The following is a 23,609-nucleotide window of genomic DNA, read 5'->3' as shown; positions in this document are numbered from 1 at the left end:
ACCTTTGCTGGTCTTTAGCATTTGACGTGGCATAATGGAATGCTAACCTGACCTCATCTGCTCAGATACCTCCCTGTCTTTTGGGAAAACAAGACTTATGTAACCCCTGGCAAACGCAGGCCAACCTTTTCAAGCCAAGCAGTCACAACTGGGTAAGTTGTATGTCAGTCTAATTTTCACTTGTGTTAAAACACGGGGACAGGCTTTCTAAGTCATCTTGCTGTATAAATTCCATGTTAAAAATTGTCTGCTTGAATGTGTACTTTTCCAAAACCCTGAAAAAGCAATAAACTTAAGCCTGTGTCTTTGCAGTTCCCCAGGACTGCCTCTGTTATGATTTGTTGTCAATTGCTAAGCTGTGATAACAGACAGCAAACCAAGCACCTGACAGAGCATATTCTGTAAGAAAGAGAATGCTTGTCAGTCATTTATATTGAAACTCATGACTTGGGAACATTGTCACTTCAACTGATGTACCAGTAACTATGTATCTGTAACACAAAACTGCTAAAAGCACAAAGGACTTCAGAGGTGAATTTCAACGAATAAAACAAATTATGTGGTGGTCCTCAAGAGAGACAGGGAACTTCTAGAGAGTCCAGTGCAGGGCCACCAACATGATCAGGAGACTGGTGCATCTTCCTTATGAGGAAAGGCTGCGGGAACTGGGGCTGTTTAGTCTGGAGGAGACTGGGGGGGGGAATCTCATTAATATGTACAAAGTATTTGAAAGGTGTGTGTCAAGGGGATGGGGTGATAGTCCAGTGATAGGACAAGGAGTAATGGACAAAAGCTGGAACACAAAAAGTTCCACTTAAGGAAAAATGATTTTACTTCTTTTCTGTAAGGCTGAGGGAGCCCTGGCACAGGCTGCCCAGGGAATATGTGGAGTCTCCTTCTCTGAAGGTTTTCAAAACTCCTCTGGACACGTTCCTGTGTGACCTGATCTAGGTGGACCTGCTTTAGCAGGGGAGTTGGACTAGATGATCTTTAGAGGTCCCTTCCAACCCCTACCATTTTGTCATTATGTGATTCTGAACAGAGATATCTGCATTTTTGAAGAACGTTAATAGTTTTCACCTTTGAACAAAAAGAGCAGAAGCACGTGCCTCTTTATGTACCATTCTAATAAGCAAACGTATGCTCGAAAACTCTCAAGTGCATGAACAAGAGAGACAAGTGTGTGACAGCCTAACTCTTCAAAAGCAAAGGGCTGGCACAGCAGCTATCATGAACAAATCACTGCATGCAGGCACACTCAATCCTGTATCATTAGAAGTTAAAAAAAAAAAACAAACCCAAACCACTATAAATACATTTAAGTCTCACGGTTTCAGCACCTCCAGTGGGAAAGGCAGAAAATAAGCTCCACCTGGTGGTGTGGTTGATTGTAATTGCTTTTAAATTTCATTTAATTTCAAGTGCATTCTTCTCCAGCAACGAAGTGAAAAAATGAAGTAATGTGTAAAGGACCACTGTCCTGCAAACTGCCCCAGCATTGCCTAATGCTTTAAAATTGGAACATACTTTAAAATCAGGACCTCCTTCTGTTTGAAGCAAACCACAGTTGAAGCCTTTCAATACAAGGCACATGTGACCCTGCCAGCATACTATTCTAGGACAGAAAGAGATCATCAAACAAAAATGAGAGGGTGTGTAAGCTGCAGCCTGGGGTCGGGCGAAGAAGAGGCAAGAATCATTGGTTACAGGACGAAGGAGGAGGAGGAGGCATGTGAATATGAAGCCAGAGTTGCTGCTGAACTTGTCATATAAAACTTTATGGAAAGTTTACAGCTGTGTGTCATAGTAAGGAAACAAACCATTTTTCAGTTAATTGGTTTTATAAGAAACTAACTCTGGCAATTTTATTGCAAAAGACACTATTTCCTATCTTCAAAAAATCTGCAACTGCTCTAGCTGTGACAGATTTACAACATCCTATTATGAGATGCTTTAATCACTTTTTTAATGTAGTAGAATGACTACACTTTAGGAAGCTGTGTTCTTCATCCCTGTTTCCACTACGCACTTATCACCTAAGCTGTGAAAACAGGAGGTTTGTTGAATGCTTTGATAAATGCAAGAGAGGAACCTGGATGTGCAGAACAGCTTAGAAAAACGTAAAAATCAGGCTGACCAGTACCTATACTGGATATTTCCAAATAATTGTCAAACAAACTGCAGTGATGACAATGGTCAAGTCAAATCATTTTCCCTATGTCTACAAATCTTTTTAGCAAGTATTCAATTGCAAATATAAGTTTGCAAATGTAAGTGTAGATGAAACTTCGGAGTAGTTTCAGTGAAGTCAGTGCTTTGCAGGACTGAGAGATATGTTCCCCCAAGGCTAACGTGATAAAATACTGTTAAGCATGATAAAATAGAGAACTACCTGGCTAAATAATATTTGATTTAGCTACTGCAGATCTATGCTTGATTTCATATCCAAACTCATATCTGCTACTGCTCCTTGAAGAATGCACGACAATTTCTTTCACCGTCAGTCCCAGTAGCCTAGCTAAAGTTTGTGCTAAATAGCAATCTTAAACACAGACATACACAAACCTTGTCCTGCAAACATTTTGTCTGCTCTTTTGTAGTGCCCTCATCTCAATGGGGATATAAGCTGTATTTCATTAAATCATTGCAACCTTACTTTTTTTCTAAAGAGTGAAGCAGAGCTTAGTACTAATAACCCACAACAAATCTGTTAAAACAATCTTAAGACTACACATTCGAACAACAAGGTGCCAGAAAGTGCCCAAAGTCACATTGCCTTTGTAACTTTAATGCAGCCTTTTTGGGTGTATCATTTAGATTACAACCTTTAATTATGGATTCTTAAGTCATTTTTCCCTCAGGACTGTCTCATTAAGCACACAAGACAGACAGCTACTCAATGGTGATGTCACTGCTTGTCTCTGCACTGCTCAATGTGTAGCTGTAGACCTTGTTTATTAAACGGTATTCCAGTCTTGCTCTGGAGATGTGATTGGCTTTCCTCACAGGATCCTCCGCGGTGTTCAGCACCACAGTATCTCCAAAGTGTCTCCACAGTATCTCCTTCAGAAGCAGTAGACTTCTATCAAATTAGGTGTTTCCTGATTTGACTACTAGAGAGCTGAGATATGCAGAGAGAAGTGTACCTTTTGAATGTGTGTAACATGACTTTTGTGGTTGCTTCCCAGTATGTAAGATGTTTAAATCAGAAAATTTCTGGTTTTAAATCAGAAAATCCATCAGAAAGAATGAGTTAAGACTGCTCTTCAACAGTGAAAAAATACATTAAAGAAGGAGCTGGGCTTCACAATGAGGGTATTGCACATAACGTGAGGATCAGACTTTTCTTTCCAAATTCACTCATTTTTTTTACAAAAAACAGAATCAAGTTTCACCAGTCCCAGGAAATACTTTAGAGATCCTTCCCTGCTCCAAGCTACTAGCAGAGGTTGCCTCCAGGCATTACTTTCCTCTTGACTACAGCCTGTAACTCTCTTCAAGCATGTAGAAACTCAATTGCTGTAACGCTGCATTACCCTGTTCGAAATCCTTGGGAAAATTGTGATAGTTTTAAGAGGCTGTAAATTTTAAAATGTCCTTCTTTTTTGTTTTCCTTCTTTTTTAAAACCAATATACAGGAACACAATTACCCACAAAACTGTAACAACCACTATGAAAATGTCAGCACTTAGCAACAATTAGCATGCATATATATATATATATATATATATATATCCCTTTAAATGGGAGATAGATATATATATATATCCCATTTAAAGGCAGGGGAAACCTGTATGTTAAAGCACAGACTACTGGACTGCTAAATGTTTGTAGTGTTTTTAATGTAGTTCAGTATCTTCAGGGAGTTCTCTAAAACACACATACTCTATAATAGGACAGACAACATCTATGAGTAAGGGTGGGTTAAAATTAATTGCCTGACATATGAATCAAACTAACTGAACCGTGATGTGAATCCTTCAATGCTCCACTGAGCTGCAGTGAACTACACTCTTGCCAAAATCCCTAAAGTACTGACTTAACTCTGAATATGCAACCATGAATCTTGACTCTCTTGACTCCTCTCTGGCGCATTTTCTCCTCATTTCTTTTCCTATCCGTTTGTATCCCTAGCAGAAAGCATAAATTCTATTAATTTAAAGAAGCACACAAAAAAACCCCCAAACAAACCACAAAGAAACCCATCTCCACAGACTTCTTTGAGTATAACCCAATTTCCTCTCTGGATCTCTGGCTTAATGATCAGATGCTTGAACTTTTCACCCCTTCAGTAGAACAGGCTTTCTGATCATCACAGTGTGATGTTTTTATGCACACACAGAGGCTTCTGTTTGCAAGTATGAGAATAACTGACATTAATCATATAGTGCTTTTCTCACTAACGTTTGCATCCTTTAAATTAGAAGGCAACTGTGATTATATAGCCCTTTTTTTCTTGATTCATAATAATCCAATTAAACCGCTTTATCCAGGCCATATAAGTGCAGAATTCAGCACTCTTCCATCAACGTTAACGAGCCCGTGACCTTGTAGCATGTAGCTTTGTCTCAGTCTCATGTACTGGAGGCCACAAGCCACCGAGTTCAGAGCAGCAGCATCTGGATGTCACAGCAGTAAACAGGCACTCGGAAAGCACATGCCCTGAAACAAGTGGGTCTGAATCAGCCCGATGAGACAGAAGTGCTGAACTAGTAACTTCTGGGTGGCATCCCTCCTTCTGTCAGGCAAGCACAACTCTGTAACACAGGCCTTGCAAGCAGCAGCTTTTTCATACTGCCAGCTATTTATAGCTATTAGGTCAGCAACATCAGGCAGACCCAAAAAAGGACAGAGCACCGGAAAAAAGCAGTCTGTGCTACAAGAGGAGTCTGGGCCTACCAACTGCTAAAGCTGGAGCCATGACATAAATTCACCAGACTAGACCTGGAAAACTTATTTGCTACCTATTTACCTCAGCTAAACAGTCAATAACTGACCAGGGAGGGAACAAGAGGGCTTGAGTTATGATATCAAAACACAAAACTATGTAGCTGGTGAATGAGTAAAATCGTAGGAATTTTATGGCTCATATCTGTGTAACAGTGCAGTTGTTGAACAAATGACCTGTAACTTATACTTTTCTATACCAAACAAAGTTCCTATATTAATCTATACCAAATAAACTTGTCCTCTTGGCATCTGACCACCTAAGGGTCACCAAATTCTTGTGACCCTGGGCATTTACACCAAATATCAAATCTAGAAATAGCAGGTCAAGACCTCCCTAGGGCAAGCTTGAGATCTCTAGGACTACTGTTGTCAAACTGGCATCAAAACCGAGCGTCAGGTTTGCCAGCTTGATGGATGTCTGTTGAACAGACTCAAGTAGTCTTTTAAGTAAGGTTACAATACACCCTTAACAATGTAGTTACTAGAAAGCATTTTAAACTAAATCAGGAGGAGCAGGAAGAGAAAAACTGCAAGAAAGTGGTATGTTGGGTTCATGAGGAGCTGTTTCTGGTAACGGGGAAGGAGCTGCAACAGCAGCTCCTGTGAGAAGTTGCTTGAAACTTTCCTTGGCTCTAAGTCAGACCCATCTCTGGAGCTGGGCCAACTGGGCACCTCTGTGGTCATTTTTCAAAGAAGAAGCAGCCAAAAGAGGAGGGTTGTTCTTCCTGGCAGGTAGTGGAAAGAGTGGGATGAGAGGGGAGTGAACATGCGAACTCCAAGGTCAGTGAGGGAAAAGAGGAGGAGGAGTGATGGAGCAGAGACTCACCTGCATCCCGTGGTGAGATGGCAGCTGTCCCCCTGCAACCCATGGAGGGTGATGGTGAAGCTGTGAGCAGCTTGTGGAGGAGCCTGCACCAGGGGTGGCTGTGCCCATAGGTGCCATGACTCTGTGAGAAGTTGGTGTTGGTGCAGAATGTGCCTGGAGTTGTGGTGCTGCAGAGGAGACCCACAAGGAGGAGTTTGTGAGGAGCTGCAGCTCTTGGGAGGGTCTCACTCTGGAGAGGTTTGTTAGGGGGTGTATCCCATGGAAAGGACCCTGTTTTGGAGCAGAAGCAGAATGTCAGGAGTCCTCTTCCACTGAGGAGAAGCAGCAGAGACTGACCACATCCCCCATTCCCTGTTCCCCTGCCCTGCTGAGAGGGACGAGGTAGGGATACCAGGGTCAGGTGTCTGAACCTGGGAAGAAGGGAGGGGTGGTGGTAAGTGATCTTAAAGTGCTGGTTGTATTTCTTCCTCATAATCTTGCTCTAGTTTTGCCTTTTGTCTCTTCTGTTTCTAGTTGGTGGTGGATTAAACTGTTCTTGTTCTCCTCCCTAAGTTGAGTAGTTGGGTCTGTTTTGCCCAGAACCATAACTGGCAGTGAGCCCTCCCTGCTTTGTCTCAGTTCACAAGGCCCTTACTTACTTTTTCTTCTCCCACCTTGTTGGGGTCTCTGCTATCCTACGGGAGGTGAGTGTGTGTGCGCGTGGGGAGTGAGCAAGCTGCATGGTGCTTCATTACTGGCTGGCCTTAAACCACAACAGAGAGAAAGAAGACTTTTTTTGTATATTCTTTATATTAAATACACCATGTATAGAATAAGCAGATGGAACACATGGGAGACACAGCCCAATGCCACAGACCTTGGGCACTGTGCTTGCTAAACCGAGCAGTCCTACTTGCAGAGACAGTGAGCACAGTATCTTCATAATCTCATAAAACTGCAGCTGTTACTACAAATGTGCTCAGAGATCTAACAGACCACAGATTTTCAAGAGCAATTCACACACTCTGTGTGTCTCTTCGAGGCCCCGGTGAAACCGGACAGTATTTCGGCAGTGGGCTGTTGCACAGCGCTCACACACCTCTGCTGTAAATTAGAAGAAAGCTGGTTGCTCGACATCTAGAAGGCTGTCCAGTGCCACCAGCCACCCTAGGAAACGCTTCCTCACGCCTATTGCCGGGGTTGCACTGGGCCCGTGCAGACCAAACGCCCATCCCGCCCTGAGCGCAGGGGCCGCCCCTCAGCGCGGAGCCGCCCGTCGCGCCCTCTGCCGCGCGTGCGCACACGGCGGCCGCGTCGCGGCGGTGCTCAGGGGAGCGGCGCTGCCGGCGGAAGTGGGCTCATCGCTCGCTTCCTCCGCGCGCCGCTGCGCCTCGCCTCCCTGGTTGTGCCCGTTGCGGGTGGCCTGTGGCGGCGGCGAGCGCGGCGGTCGGAGTGCGCTCTGCGGGGCGCGGAGCCGGCGGAGGATGTCGGTGCCGTCGCTGCAGCGGCTGTGGCAGGCGCCGCGGCACCTGCTGGTGTGCGAGAAGGGCCACGCGCGGCACGAGCGGTCGCGGCACGCGGTGCACGTCCGGGAGCACGCCTACAACTGCCGCGTGAGTGAGGGAGACAGGGAGCGAGCGGCGGGCCGTGCCGGGGGCAGGAGGCAGCCCGCAGGCCGGGCCGTCCCGTCCCGCCTGCCCGTCAGCCCTTAAAAAGAGGCGCATTGAGGATGCTCCCCCGCGCCCCACGCTGCTTCCGGGGCAGATTTCACGCCGGCTAGAAAAGGGGTACAGCCGGCGAGGGAGGTGCCCGTGTTTTGTTAGCCCTGTTCGGCAAGTAACACAAGGAGCGGCACCCACCGCTTCCCATCCCAAGCGAGTGAGGGAGGTCCCCAGTAGTGAGGGAGGTCTCAGCTGAAGACGACTGCAGGTGTACCCTGAAGTCCTCTTTTTCATGTTATCTCTTCTCTGACAGAGTATCATGTCATGCCGTCATTCACAACTGCTTCATCGCTTTGCACTGCTCAGTGTTACAACAGACAGGTTTTGCCCACTCGCTCTCCTTTCTTTGCCTGCTGCAAGTGTCAGGCAGATCTACTTGCCGTTTCCGTAGTACTGTTTTTAGCACCGAACTGGAAAGCTCCCTACTTGTGTGGCAGGCAACCCATCCGTCACTTTTTATTCCTCTTGTATGTATGTGTGCAAAGGGAGATGTGTACCTGTTCTCTATGAGCTCCTCTGTTTCAGAAACAAAAAGAGGTTTTTGAGGGGTGCAGTGGGAAGGAGCAAGGGGATGAACCTTTATGCTGCTTGTACATGTGTTTTAGGGAAACTTGGTACTTGCTCACATAATAATCTTGTTTGCTCTCGTCTCCCAGATTTAAGAGCTCTTTCTATCCGTAAAACATGTACAGGAAAGATTTTAAGCCAAAAGGCAAATTAAAAGTAGGCAATTGGACCAAAAGTCAGAGTGGTGAGATGATAAGAAAACCTAGGTGCTCATCTCTCTTGAAAATCAGTTTCCTGCCTTTAAATTAGAGACCTGCTGCACAAGTTTTAGCCTTAACATAGACCTTATGACATTTTTTAAAATCATAAGCCCATCTTCAAGTTTTGTTCTGGTGGTCTGTTCACTCTCCTGACCTCCAAAATATTTTACTGAGGAGAATGCATTGCTTTAAAAGGCAATCTAAATTCTACTTTGATCTTCGCATTTCCACTCAGATTACACAAATGCAATGTTTTTAGTTGGAACTGCTTCCTGCAGCAAGGGCAGAAGGAAGTGTTCCAGTGCAACTGGAAGCTACGTTTGTAATGATGTGAAGCAGGATTGTTAATTAAGTCGTGCTGTGTAAAATCATACACCACCTTGAATGCTACTGTATGGCATGGAAAGTGCAAAAACCAAAATAGGTCTCTGCTGCACGTGGAGACTTTTTGCAAGTTGATATGTTTTGAAGCCAATAACTTGAAATGATTTTTTCTTCGTCTCATTTTGGTGTAACCTACTGGTTTATTTGAAAATAATATTTCTTATTTTGTTTCTTACGTTTCTTTGAGAACAGCTTTTAGGATGTGACTTACATTACAAATATGTTCCTGACAGGTGTCTTTTTTGATCCCTGAATGTGGCATACTACCTGAAGTGCTGAAGAGTACCATTGCAGATCTGGGAGAGTACTACCTGGTGAGGAATTTGTTGGTTCATGAATTGGTTGCTCACGAATTCGTTGATGCTTTTGTGAAGAAAGGTAAGAAGGTGATTGGAACATGACAAATGCAATAAAGCTGCGTGTTTTTGGTCACACAGTAGAATCAGTTTATGATTATTTATTCTCAAAAGTATTTTAAAGGAAAGGAAGGAAAATACTAAGAAAATTTTGTATTCGTTTATTTACTTTTTTCCTGCTTTGTGGTGTGTCAGCATTTGTGTACACCCAGTGGGTTCAAAACTTCATTAACAGTTCCCTCTTTATTTCTCCCTATTTCATCTCAATTCTGCAAGCAATCTGTCAAGCGGGCTTCCATGTATCCTCATACCTGCTTATGTTCTACATCTCATCTTTATGCAGATTCCTGTAGAAATCAACGTCCTTCTCCCTTTCTGATTCCTTCATATTTCAACATAGAGCTGCATTAGATGTGTTCCACAGAAGGCAACACAAAAAGAGGAAAAAAACCCTTTTTTGAGGGATGGGGTTGTGTTTTGGGGTTGGTTTGGAGTTGGTGGGTTTTTTTTGTAATGGAGCTGCAGTAACTCACCCTTACAGAGTAAGAGCAAAGAGGATGTGAAGATGCAACTTTTGCCCAGACAACTTGCTATTGCATACTCAAAACATGCTGTTTTCATCAAACAGGCCTCACTCACTTGGCTTATGATAAATGTTTGTGCCTCTCTGATGTTTATCAGGGAGGAAAAAAGCCTTAACAAGAGAAAAGAGCACATAGGTGAAATGGGAGAATGGGGTCCATTACTTTCTAAACACTGTCTATTTCCTTTAGTCCTGTTAATGGTAGTTTCATGGGAGCAGTATGATATTTGTACACCAAGTTTAAAGTATCTGACTCTTGTATTTTTAAACCCAAAACTGGTTGTGGTGGATAATGTCACAAAATGCATTTATTAACATGCACATCTTCCACCTGGTCTTCATGTGGACTAATACTACAAATGCATCTGGGAAAAAATGGGGTTTTCTATGTGCTGAGTGGGGAGGGTTGCAGGTAGAAATCAAGTGTTTTCATAGTGGGCATATTGTTAATGTTATCTGTATTACAGGTCCTTGAAAATTGTGCCAATCCAAGGGTTACAAAAATAATAACTAAATGCTCTTTTGCTTGAGAAAACAGAAAGGTTTGAAGTGATTCAAATGGCATTTGTCACATTTGATTGTCTTGAGGTGAATCTTCCATGTTGTCATGCCTGTCTTTGGACACTGTGTAATCTCATGGTTTTCTGCTCTATATTTAAAGGTTCATGCTATGCACTTAGCTATAACACAAAAATTGATCAAGATAATACTGCAGCTCTGCTACCAAATGGTACGTTTTTGTTTTAGTAATACATACATACTGATTATGGGCTTGGGGTTTTTTTGGTTGTTTGTTTGGTGGTTTTTTGTTGTTTTGGATTTTTTTTTCCATTTAGGGTCATACAAACTGGAAAATCTAATGCTGATACTTGTCAATGTCATTTAGAAATATGTTTGACTCATAAAAACATACTGTGAAATTATATATTTATTCTAAAGGAAATGAAATCCGCTTCACATATGTATCATATGAGATTGTCAATGCTCCAACCATAATTGCAATTGCTATAGAGGGTTATTTCTGTGAAAGTACTGCGTTCCAACTTCTTGTTTCCTACTGGTCTTAAAGACAGAATTTGTACCAAAAATAAAAATTGTCAGCACTACTGAGGTCACTTTTAAAATATTCCATGTTTGTTCCTTGAGAATTATTTGACTTGTTACAATACTCTGTTGCAGTTCCATCATGGTTTTATTAACAAAATGTTTCATCTGGAGTGGGATTCTACATGCAGATATAATAATGAAGCTACTTTGGGCTTCAAAGATGTCATCTTGTTTCCATTTTGCAAAACATCAGGTACAAGAGAAACACACATTGGTCTGTAAACCCTCTAGCATAGGACGGTGTAATATGACAGATACCAATCAGGGTGTGAGTAAATTCAGTTTCTTTAGAGGATTAATTCTCTTGTGTGCTCTGTTAGCACAATCCTGGCACAACAGATCATAGAATCATAGAATGATAGGGATTAGAAGGGACCTTTAGAGATTATCTAGTCCAACCCCCATGCTAAAGCAGATCCACCTAGATCAGGTCACACAGGAACATATCCAGGTGGGTCTTGAAGACCTCCATGGAAGGAGACTCCACACCCTTCCTGGGCAGCCTGTGCCAGGGCTCCCTCACCTCAACAGTAAAATAGGGTTTCTTTGTGTTCCGTATTTTTTTCTTTGTGTTCCAGCTTCATCCCATTACCCCTTGTTCTTTTGCTAGATACAACAGAAAAAAGGGATGCCCCAAACTACTGACATCCACTGTTTTTATATTTATAAATATTAATGAGATCCCCCCTCAGTCTCCTCCAGACTAAACAGCCCCAGTTCCCGCAGCCTTTCCTCATAAGGAAGATATTCCAGTCCCATGATCATCTTGGTGGCTCTTTGCTGGACTCTCTCCAGCAGTTCCCTATCCCTCTTGAGCTGGGATGCTTGGTAGTGCCTGCATTTGTATGGTACAGTAACTGTAATTGTGCACATTTATTGCAGAGGCAGCATTACCATTCCTGGTTATGTCACCAACTGAAATCAGCAGCCTTATTTGTTTGTATTCTATATTCTACTCGTACAGTGGAATCAAAAGGCTGTAGTAGAGATCTCTGGTGTGAAATTCTGTACCCAGTGGTAGCTGCCAGATTTGGTTTATGAACATGGAAGTGGAGATATTCCAGCTCATTGCTAATAAGACCAGTTTATTCAATATGAGTACTCCTGCTGGTGTTGAAAGAGCTACAGTGTTTGGCCAACAACACAGCAAATGCTAGGGGACCAGTGCAGGAAAGACTGAGGCCATGAAGTGACATAGTACAGTAAAAAAGCTATGACTATCTTGGGAATAATATTACACTTTTCTCATCCTAGTTCATAAGACCTCTTTGATAAAAAAAAGAGTAATTCAGTTATAACACGTATTTTTTGTTCATCTGGTAATCCATTTAACAGGAACTAAAGAGTCTGGATTATGTTACTAATGCCATTGATCCAAAGCTGACACTGTATAAGATACACAGTTCTCAGAGGACTTGAAAGTAGAAGATTATTTGTATTAAAGTTTGTTTTGTTTATAGGAAAACTAATTCTATCAGTGGATAAGGATACTTACGAGGAACTTGGACTGCAAGGTCGCCCTTCTCAGTATTCTGGCAAAAAAGCAATGAGATATAGTAAGTATTGTTTATATTAACAGTGCTTGTTTCGGATCTCTCCGTGAGGCACCTTGTTAGGACGTTAAACCAGCAAACTGAAGCTTCCCTTAAAACTGATTCTTTTCTAGGTTGTGTTTTTCCAGGGGCAGATACAAGGATTTCATGAAGAGAAAAAATACTTTTCCCAAATAGTAAGGCAGTTGTAAGGAAAAAAAACGTGATCTTTTGGGTATTGTGTAGGGTTTTTAATCACTGGGCTTTTCATTTTGTTGTTTTTACTGGAGTGGTAAAGGACTCAATTTTTGTTTACTGTGCACAGTAACTGTGCCTTCTGATTTAAATAAAAATCACTAGTTAAGGTAGAGTTTAAAATCTGCACACTGTACAAAAACAAATTCAGTGACGAGCCCCACTCAAAACTGCTTGCTTCAAAGGGACAATCGTATTACTCTTGACACATTTAAAATGCTGATGTCTGTATACCAATTGGAAAATGTAATTTTTTAACAGCCACAGAGGAAACATAGTGTGACTTTTTGTTAAGATTTTTTGGTAAATAATTAAACCCACGAACACTATGCCATCTCAAATGTATTAGAACCTGCAGTTCTAATAGGTAGTTACCTGAAAACTTTAGAAGGGGAAACTTGTTAATCTATAAGAGGTTTGGCAAACTGCAATGACATTTTATTACTCAGTTTGTTAAAGTAAAACCTATGATGAAATTTCTGTCTTTAAAAGAAATGTAACTTTGTGCCTGAGACCAATTCATTTAGACAAAAACATTGAGAAAAAGTGTCATTGCCATCTTAAGTGGCTTTTGATGTTAGAAACTCTCCCTTTTTTAATGCTAAAAGCTTGCCTGTTTACCAGGATATTTTTAGGACACAGCTTTAGGACTTCCATCACTGCCATTACAAAAGGAATCTATCCCTCTCATCATGAGAAGGCAGTTCCAGATTATATCAAAATAAGGACAGCAGGAGGTGAATATTTGTTTCCATAATGGGGAGTTGTATTTGCATAATTACAAAACCACAGAAGAGTAGGGGTTGGAAGTCACCTCTAAAGATCTAACCTCCCTGCTGAAGCAGATTCGCCCAGATCAGGTCACACAGGAACATGTCCGGGAGGGTTTTGAAAACCTCCAGAGAAGGAGACTCCACACCCTCCCTGGGCAGCCTGTGCCAGGACTCCCTCACCCTCGTGAGAAAGAAGTTTCTCCTTAAGTTTATGTGGAATTTTTTGTGTTCCAGCTTTTGTCCATTACCCCTTGTCTATTCACTGGACACTACAGAAAAGTGTTACCCCATCCCCTTAACACACACTTTTCAAATACTTTTAAGTATTAATGAAGTCCCCCCTCAGTCTCTTCCAAGCTGCACAATTCCAGATCCCACAGCCTTTCCTCATAAAGAAGATGCTCCAGTCCCCTGGTCATGTTGGTGACACGGTGCTGGACTCTCTCTAAAAGTTCTCTGTCCCTCTGGAGCTGAGGAGCCCGGAAGTGGACACAGAACACCAGATGAGGCATTACTAGGGCAGAGTAGAGAAGGAGAAGAACCTCCTTTGACCTTCTGGCCACACTCTTCTTTATGCACCCCAGAATGTCATTGGCCTTCTTGGCCATGAGGGCACATTGCTGGCTCAGGTTTAGTTTATTGTCAACCAGTACTCACTCTGCAGGGTGCTCTCCAGCACGTCAGTCCCCAGCCTGTACGGGTGCATGAGGTTGTTCCTCTCCACATGCAGGACTCTGCACTTGTCCCTGTTGAAGATGTTGAACAAGACTGGCCCCCGAACTCATCCCTGTGGAACTCCACTGGCCACAGGCCTCCAACTCGACTCCATGCCATTGATCATCACCCTCTGGGCTCTGTCATTCATCCAACTCTCCATCCACCTCACTGTCCACTCATCCAAGCCACACTGCTTGAGGTTTCTGATGAGGATGTTATGGGAGACAGTGTCAAAAGCCTTGCTGAAGTCAAGGTAGATGACATCCATGGCTCTCCCCTCATCTAGCCAGCCAGTTATGCGCTCATAGAAGGCTATCAGGTTGGTCAAACAGGATTTCCTCTTGGTGAATCCATGTTGACTCCTCCTGATAATCTCATTTTCCTTCATGTGTTTTGTGATGGAATCCAGGATGAGCTGTTCCATCACCTTTCCAGGGATGGAAGTGAGGCTGACCAAGTTTCCTGGGTCCTCCTTCTTGCCCTTTTTGAAGCCTGCAGTGACATTGGCCTTTCTCCAGTCCTCAGACACCTTGCCAGTCCTCCACAATCTTTCAAAAATGATAGAGAGCAATTTAACAATAACACTAGCCAGCTCCCTCAGCATTCTTGGGTGCATCTTGTCAGGTTGCATAGGTTTGTGGATGTCCAGCTTGCCCAACAGGTCTCTAACCTCATCCTTGTCCACCAAGGGGAGGCCTCCCATCCTCCAGACTATTCTACTGTCCTCCAGGGACTGGGCTTCCTGAGGGCTGGCCTTGACATTGAACACTGAGGCAAAGAAGGCATTCAGTAGCTCTGCCTTCTCTGCGTCCTCTGTTACCAGGACACCCTCCTTGTTCATCAGACAGTTCATGTTCTCCTTAATCTTCCTTTTGCTGCTGATGCATTTGAAAAAGCCCTTCTTGTTTTCCTTTACTTCCTTGGCCAGGTTTAATACCAAAAGGGCTTTGGCTTTTCTGGTTTTGTCCCCACATACTCTGACGATGTTCCTCTACACTTCCCAAGCAACCAGGCCCTTTATCCACCTTGCATATATTTCTCTCTTCTCCTTGAATAGATCCAAATCAAATATTTTATAAAGGTGCTTTATACATTAAAGAGAAGTTTAATGTTCTTTGGTTTCTGTGTGTTCTTTTAATTCTTAATGAATTTAATATTAAAATGTATTGCAATGGAGATAACAATTGGGTTTGTACATTTTTTGCAGTTATAACTATTGACTTGACTGATTCCGGCTTTCACCCTGATAGCAAGAAACATAACAGGGTGCTTTGGGCTTTGAAAGAAAAGAAACCTTTAGAGTTTGACTTCCTACTGGCTTGGTATAATACAGGTAATTAGAACTAAATGTAAAACTAAAATGTAACTGACACAAAGTCCAATTATTTTTAGTTTACTGTACTTTTCTTGTGCTTGTCCAAATGCATTTTTAGTGGAGGGGAAAGTTAGATTAAAGTATGTTTAGATGTGACCTTTTGTTTGTTTTGTTTATTTATTTGGGGTGTGGGCAGATGTGTTCCTTCCTATACAGGAGAACTCTTCAGTGCAGGAACACAGCAATGATTCATAGGAGATCTGTTAGTTGCTTCATTTCCATGTCTTCATGTGGCTCAGGCTTTCTGGTGTCACTTTGCCTGTTTGATAGTGCTGCCTCTTCTTTATGAATTTGTGCCATCTGTAACCGTTATCAACACACATTTCTTGGTGGTTTTTATTAATACACATAAGTTACATACTTGGTATAGTACTTGAGATGGGGAACTTTAAATTCATCAGTAGTTAGAGAACATGTACAGAGCCCCTGTTTCCATCATGGGCTGTGTACACTGACAGACACGCAGTCTGCTGTTTTATCACCTTGTTATCGAGCACTTGTTTGAAATTGGAGCAGAGTAAGAGGTAGTTACAAGAAATTGCATTGTCTCAAATCACCCTTCTTCTGGTATCCATTTATCTACTTGTTTCTAATTCCATTAATATTTCCTCTGGGATTTCAGTGTTGTTCTTCCTCTGAGGGTCATTTTCCAAAGTCATCAGTCACTTGTATGACCTCAGAACAGGCTGTTTCTAGAGATACATAGCATTTGCATAGAAAAAAGGGTTTTCTTCATCATAGCTGTGTAGATTTTAGTGTGGTTCTGCCTTCAGTCTCCATAGTAGGGAGAAGGCATGTTAGAGAGGTCCTTGAGAATGGTTTTTCATCTGCTCTTTACATTGTTACTCTTTCCTGGCTCTTCAAGACAAAGATTGAGAGAAAGTTAATTGACCTGAGAAATTAAAGCTGCTTACAGGCTCCTTTAGCAGTGTCTCATGTTTCACTTTATCCCTTCATGTTTCCCTTTTTTAAGTGGTAATCATATAAGAGAGGTCCTTCCTAGTTTGTCATACAGAAGTTGTTGAAAGCTTACAAGTCCCGTCCTTTCAGTCTTCAGGAAAGAGTCAGTGTGAGGGTTGTTGCTACCATAAATGGTGACAGAAATCCAAGTAAGGTGGCGAATCTTCAGGCTCAGCTTGCTTGGATTTACTAACCTTGGGCAGAGAGCAAAATGCCTCTAGGGCCAGTATGTTTCTTGTGTTGCTTGCTGCCAGTGTAGCAGCATTCAGGAGCTAAGGCATTCCTTTTACTCACTTTCTTACAGACAAAAAAACCCCAGATTAGATCAATCATTTCCTGCGTAGAGAGTTAAATCTGAATGCCTTTTTGCACAGGCATCATGTGCTCCTAACAAACAAAAGACTTTTAATTCCTTAGTACTGACAACAGTAAAACTTTTATAGAAAGAAAAGAGGGGTTTATTTTGGCAATTGTTCGTGCATTGAACACTTTGCTTTCAGCCTTCCTGCTCATAACTGGTGTTTCTTGCTCTGGCCAGCACTGCTGCAAACCTATAAACATTCTACGACTTTCCAAATAGCAGGATTTGGTTTTGTTGCTTTCCTACCTGTTTTTTCCCACATAGTGGTTCTGGGACCAAGAGGAACAGAAAAAGGAAATATGGAGTGTCTTATGTCTTTAATGACCGAGGCCTAACAATCTTTTCTTCTCTTTTCTACTGCTGTAATTTCTATGACAATTTAAAATGTTTATTGGCTGCATTTCACTGTCCTCCAAAAAACTTTGACAATGTGCCTAGTTGTTGACATGGAAAGCTGTGCTGTAGCTAGAGGAATTTTCTGTTGGAGTCTTGGCTGCACTCTTTGAGATTTCCTAAAGTTAAGAATCTAGCTGAGGCAGTGGTCATTTAAAATGTATAATTTTTTATATCTGAGTAAGAATTTTAGGGCAATGTTACACAGTATTTCATAGAATCATAGAATGGTAGGAGTTGGAAGGGACCTTTAGAGATCATCTAGTCCAACCCCCATGCAGAAGCAGGGTCACCTAGATCAGGTCACACAGGAGCATGTCCAGGCAGGTCTTGAAGACCTCCAAGGAAGGAGCCTCCACACCCTCCCTGGGCAGCCTGTGCCAGGGCACCCTCACCTGAACAGTAAAATAGTTTTTTCTTATGTTTAAACAGAATTTTTTGTATTCCAGCTTCACCGCATTACCTCTTGTCCTGTTGCTAGCTACTATAGAAAAAAGTGATGCCCCAGCCTCCTGACACCTACCGTTTAGATATTTGTAAATATTAATGAGGTCCCCCCTCAGTCTCCTCTTCTCCAGACTAAACAGCCCCAGTTCCTGCAGCCTTTCCTCATAAGGAAGATGCTCCAGTCCCCTGATCATCTTGGTGGCCCTGTGCTGGACTCTCTCCAGAAGTTCTCTGTCCCTCTTGAGCTGAGGAGCCCAGAAATGGACACAGGACTCCAGATGAGGCCTCACCAAGGCAGAGAAGAGGGGGAACAGAACCTCCCTCGACCTGTTGGCCACACTCTTCCTGATGCATCCCAAGATGCTTTGGCCTTTCTATTTGAACCTGTTAATCTGACAAATGCCGATAGGAAGCACAGGCTGAAGGAACATCATCTGTTGTAGTCTACTTCAGACTTAAATATATCTGTATAAAAATATTAAATTAACAAGAATTCAATGGCTGTCTGAATTTGTCACTGTGCCCTTCAGTGCTTGGCCAACCTTTTTTAATGGATAACTGAAAAGAATAAGTTTAGCCCTCTTTTTTCTACTCTCCCAAGTGATTGTCCTTCATGAGTGACATGGCTGTTGGAGTTTAAGCAGACCATATTTTTTGATAGCAAGTTTTGAATATTGTATTCTGCACTGAACTCTGCTGTGTTCTTGAATTTCTTCTGTTCATACATGCTTTTCCTGATGTATTTAGATGCCATACTGGACTTCAGACTTCTCATGAGCAAGATATTGGTTCTTGGTCTCCTTGACTCCCATTGTTACTTTATGAAAAAATATGTTGTCTGGAATTTAGGAGAACTGATTGCATGTCAATTATTTTACTGCTTCAGAAAGGAAGTTAGTTAATGTCTCTTAATTTCCAATATGCTTGGCTAGGTTAGGTTTTCAGTCTAGGTTAGACTTTTAGAATATTACCTGCAGTTTTGGATCACTTACTGGTGTTGAAGGAACATAGCCTTTCATTGAGTCATTCTGGTTGGAAAAGACCTTTAAGATCATTGAGTCCAACCACTCACCTCACAGTGCCAAGCCCATCACTAAACCATGTCCCTTAGCACCTCATCTTCATGGCTTTTAAATATCTCCAGGAATGGGGACTCTGCTTTCTCCCTGGGCAGCCTGTGCCAGTGTCTTAACAACCCTCACAGCGAAAAAGTTCTTCCTAATCTCTAAGCTAAACCTCCCCTGGTGCAACTTGAGGCCCTTTCCTTTTACCCTGTCACTTCTTACTTGGGAGAAGAGACTAACCCCCACCTCACTACAGCCTCCTGTCAGGTAGTTGTAGAGGTTGATTATGTCTCCCCTCAGTTTCCTCTTCTCCAGAGCACCCCCAGTTCCCTCAGCCGCTCCTCATCAGACTTATGCTCCAGACCCTTCACCGTCTCTGGACGCACTCCAGCAATTCAATATATTAGTGAAAGGCCTAGAACTGAACACAGGATTCAAGGTGCAGCCTCACCAGTGCTGAGTACAGGGGGACAATCCCTTCCCTGGTCTTGCTAGTCACACTGTTTCTGATACAAGCAAAGATACCATTGGCCTTCTTGGACACTTGGGCACACTACTGGCTCATGTTCAGGTAACTCTTGTCCATCAACACCCCCAGCTCCTTTTCTGACTGTCCTAGATTTTGTTTCACACCAATCTATTGAGGTACACTTAATTGCTACGGCTGTACTGCATTTGAAGACTTGGCACTGGTTTTCTTTCTTCTTCTGGTAAAGTGAGAACTGTGGTACGGTTTGGTTTTTTGTGTTTTGTTTATTTTTTACCCTCCTGCCTTCTCCCTTCAGTCCTTCGGTTCCTCTGGACATCACTAATAAATCTGTTTTCAAACCTGTAGTCACTTTTCCACTATTCAGGGAAAAAGTTGTTCTGGAATGACAGGCACCTTAGCCAGGTGAGTAGGAGAGTCTCTAGTCTTGATGACTAGATGACCTGCCAAATACACCTTATCTGGAGGCGATTTCTCAATTTACTGGAAATCAAGGGTTTTTTCTCCAAAAACCTGCATAGTTAAAAATCTTAAGTCTTTATGAGAAGTTGGATGAAATTTGCAGCTGCTCCAGTGAATGTGCTTCTCTGGTGGCTCTTGAATTAAGTTTGCCGTCACGTCTAGGAAATCAAGTATGTGGTCTTTAGTGATGGGATAAGACCTCTTGGAAAGATTCTTACATGTTCCTGCCCTGAGCTGAGAGAGCTAAGAGATCTACTAACCCGACCTGCTGGATAGAAGACTGTAGTTTTTAGGATAATAGAAAGACATTTTCTACGGTTGTGAAGGCCTGTTGCAGGAGAATTTAAATGACACTGTAGCCTTTTGCAAGGTATTCCTGACATCTGCAGGAATTTCTTCCAGGGGAATTGTTCATAGTTTTAGGAGCCATCCTCTCTCCAGGAGGCGGTTCTTCGTGAATTAGTGGTGCTGAGATCACTCTAGACACTCAGTGGTTTTTGAGGATGTAGTGTCTGAATTCATCTGAGCTTTGTTCTCTTTACTTGATCTAGAGAAACATTATCTTTGTGTGTATTTACACATGTATTGTCCCTCTAAAGTTGCAATGCCTGAAGAGATGGCATTTCTATGAATGCTGAGCAAGAGGTAACCTGATGGGATAAGGCATTCATTACCCTTCTACAGCAGCGAGCACCTGTGTGGAGCCTGAAGGGAATGTACATATGGGCACTAGTAAGGCAACATGCTCTCTGGCCGCATGTATATAGCCATGGGTACAACAATGTGAGTGTGTTTGCAGACCACGTTGTCATGGGAAGCGGTTGACGTGGGCCCCTGCTCTGAATTCCTCTCTCTAATCAGTTCATGGTATTACTTACCTAGTTCATTCTGCTTGAATTTTCTGTCAACAGCTCTTGTACTTGCTAGTTAAATACTAAATTTACTGAGCTGTACTGAGTTGCTGGATCTTGTCCTAATTTTTATTTCCAAGAAAATAAGGAACCTGAAGATTCTATGTTTTTTGCCAAAGGCAACAGCATGTAAGCAGTTTTACACACTGCTTTTTCTTGTATACGTGTACAAAGGCTTCATGTGTTCAGTGCTCCTTTTATTTAGCAATTTCCTAACGGCTGTTTGTGGTGTTGTGTTGTTAAGGTGCAGAGGGATCAACATTGATGTCATACTTTTCAAAAAACCAAATCCAGGCCCTGAAGCCAAAAGTAACATTCAGCACATTAAGGGACTTGCAGTGTCCCCTGTTGCAAAGTAACGAACTACAAGGAAAGCCAGAGGAGTCCTGCAGTGCAGAGGAACTCTTTGAATGGCTGGGTGCTGTCTTGAATCGAGTTAGCTTGTAAGTATTTCAGTTTGTATGGTTTTTTAATACATTTTAAGTAAGGAAAGCCACAACATATTTTAAGGAAGAGTTAAAGACAGATATGTTTCTGTAAGTGGGAAGTCTGTTACACACTTAAGCATTTCTTGTGAGTCTGGAAGAATTTCTCTGGGTTTTTAGGAGTACCCATGTATACTGTTGTAGTGGGTCTGGGATGGTAGTGACTTTCCACAGCAGCTCTTGAGCAGCTCTTGCAGTGCTGTGCTTACTGTTGGTATCAATATTATGGCTACTGCTCACACAGCATCAGGGCTGTCCCTCCAGCATTCCTTCCCCCACCTTCACCAATAGCTGTGGGTGGGCACAATCTTGGGAGGGACCACAGCCAGAACAGCTGACCCAGGCTGACCAAGGAGATGTTCCATACCGTATGACATCAGCTCAGTAATATAAACTGAGGGAGAGGAGCAGGAAGGGGAGACAAGATTCATTTCTGGCCTTCCAAAAGCAACTGCTATGTGTACCGAAGCCCTGCTTCTCGGGAGGTGGCCGGACATCGCTGCTGATGGGAAGTGGAGAGTAACAGCTTTATCTGCTTTTGCTTCGCTTCTTGCACTTTGCTGCTTCTTTATTAAACTGCTTTTATCTCAACCCACAAGACTCTCATTTTCTCCCCTGAGGTGGGTGATAGAGTGATGGGGTGGGCACCTGGCATCCAGCCAGGGTCAAACCACCACAACTGTATATTTATTTTACTTGTCTTTTGTTGTTGTGTTTTTGTTTGTTTCCAGAGACAACAAATCATCTAGCTTCTTATCAACCTATTGCTGTCCTCAGCCCAACACAGTGGTGGAAAAAGCTTTTTTGTGCACAATCACAGGCTTTATAATTCCTGAGAAGATAATTCAGTTATTGGAGCAGCTGTGGTAAGGGCTGTCAGGAGTACATTACTAAAACACTTGTCTAATGCTTTTTAATTTTTGAAATAACTTTTAAATAGTTTCTCAGTAGTGGTGTTAGAGGGAAATAGCAAAATACACAAGATGAAGAATTTCTTTAGTTAGCAAATGAGCTGGAAGCTTAATATTAGTATAAAAAAAAGCAATAAACATTTTTGAATCCTTCAGATTTGAAAATGCCTACCCTGTATCCTAGTAATGTCTGCTTTTTCTCTTAATTTCTAAGAAACCCGAGCTCTACTGAGCTTCTGCATTTTTCAGATTCCCTCTATGAAAATCTGATGCCCTCAAATATATCTGATTTTGTATTTTTAAATACTGACGGAAGATATTGTCAAAATGCCTTTATGATACCAGAAAGTATCACAAGGTGCTTCAAAGTTATTATGGCATTATACTGAGGGTTTCTTTGAATGAAATGTTGTCACATAGGACACTGCATAGTGATGGATGGGGTAGCTGGAGTTCTAATTCTGTGCCAAACTACATGATGTCTGTGTGTCATGGATCAGAGCAGTATCTGTCTGTGTAGTATATTAGTGCTGCCAATAGCAAATTCTGGAAGCTCCTTCCACTGTGTGACACAGTGCTTGGTGGCTAATGACTGTAGCACTGACTCATTACAGTGTTGCTGGTGCTTTATCTGGAATATGATGGTTACTCTTTGAGCAATTTTCAAATGTCATGCAAAAAGCCTCCATGGGTTAGGGTTGGAACACAAATTCCTTAGTTTTCCTTAAGAGCAGAGGATAATGTCTGGCTTTCGTTATTTGTAATCCATTTCCTTTCTGGTGGTAAAAGTATTTGTCGTGAAGCATAGTCCAACTATGTTTCTTCCTCCAACATTTATGGGGTTTTTTTGCCCTGATAGCGAATGTTCTCAGTAAATGTTCTCTTTCCTGAAAGATAATGCATTCTGTAGGAAATTCATAACAGCTTCTTTACAACTTCAAACTTTCTCTAATTGCTGTAACTTACCAGTTTGCCATGTCTACAAGTATGGTAGGAATAATCAAGACACAATCCTTCATTCCTAGTGTTTTCTGATGTAATATTTTACTTTGAATGTATTTATTATGTACCTAAGTAGGATTTTTAGACTGTTAATTCCAAATTTTCACTGAAGTGCCCATGTCTGATTTTTTTTACTTCATATTGTGTACTTGAACATGCTCCCTGTTCCATTATAACTATTAATTACATTGTCTTCTTTCTTGCAGTTGCTATTTTGGTGAACCAAAGCTGGCATATTGGCTGACCCTAACTGTTCATGGCTTTGCAGACAGCCCAGTTTCCTGGAGAGAAAGTGAACATGGTTTCCACAAGGGAGGAGAGAACTTGTACAACTTTGTTATTTTTAGAAATCTGGACTACTGGCTTCAGATGGCTGTAGGAACTAATGATGATTGTCCTCCATAAAGCTACATCTACAGAAGAAGTTTTATAATAATCTCATGTTACTAATAAGACACTGTTTATACAAGTAATTTTGTAACAATGGAGTGCCAAGAGGCTGTATATGTTTTTTCCCATTCTGTATATCCCTTAAAGGATGACCTACAAGGAAGGGATGGATTTTTCTTTCTTCACTGTTGTACAGTGCCTTCTGAAAGACATCACAATTCTAAGGAAAAGATGTGATTTTGAGAGTTTAAGTTCTGAGGAATTTGACTGTAGGAGGTTTCCTTTTATCTAGGAGTAATTTAGGAGTTAGAAAGTTACTTTTACAGATTGCTGGATAAAATATTTGAGAAAAACTCATTTGGGGATTTAGCGTTTTCTTTCTTTACATTAAAGAACTATAAAACCTTCAAA

At 42.0% G+C, this 23,609-nt stretch overlaps 1 protein-coding gene across 1 annotated transcript; it reads left to right on the top strand.

Moving 5' to 3' along the window:
* Positions 1 to 7,123: 7,123 nt before the first annotated feature.
* On the top strand, positions 7,124 to 23,281 carry RPP40 (ribonuclease P/MRP subunit p40). The gene is made up of 8 exons (XM_061995158.1): positions 7,124 to 7,368; positions 8,861 to 9,005; positions 10,228 to 10,296; positions 12,134 to 12,229; positions 15,158 to 15,283; positions 20,655 to 20,853; positions 21,627 to 21,761; positions 23,015 to 23,281. The coding sequence occupies exons 1-8, from the start codon at positions 7,240 to 7,242 to the stop codon at positions 23,211 to 23,213; spliced, it is 1,098 nt and encodes a 365-aa protein (XP_061851142.1). The 5' UTR covers positions 7,124 to 7,239; the 3' UTR covers positions 23,214 to 23,281.
* Positions 23,282 to 23,609: the final 328 nt, after the last annotated feature.

The sequence above is a fragment of the Colius striatus genome, chromosome 4, assembly GCF_028858725.1.
Source record: "Colius striatus isolate bColStr4 chromosome 4, bColStr4.1.hap1, whole genome shotgun sequence".
NCBI classification, from domain to species: domain Eukaryota; kingdom Metazoa; phylum Chordata; class Aves; order Coliiformes; family Coliidae; genus Colius; species Colius striatus.
Note: the sequence above shows the minus strand (reverse complement) of the source record. Positions and strands in the feature narration are given on the sequence as shown.

Coding starts and splice junctions, on each gene's coding strand:
- RPP40 (XM_061995158.1), top strand. CDS start 7,240: ATGTCGGTGCCGTCGCTGCAGCGGCTGTGGCAGGCGCCGCGGCACCTG. Junction 7,369..8,860: donor AGCACGCCTACAACTGCCGC/GTGAGTGAGGGA, acceptor TGTTCCTGACAG/GTGTCTTTTTTGATCCCTGA. Junction 21,762..23,014: donor CAGTTATTGGAGCAGCTGTG/GTAAGGGCTGTC, acceptor TCTTTCTTGCAG/TTGCTATTTTGGTGAACCAA.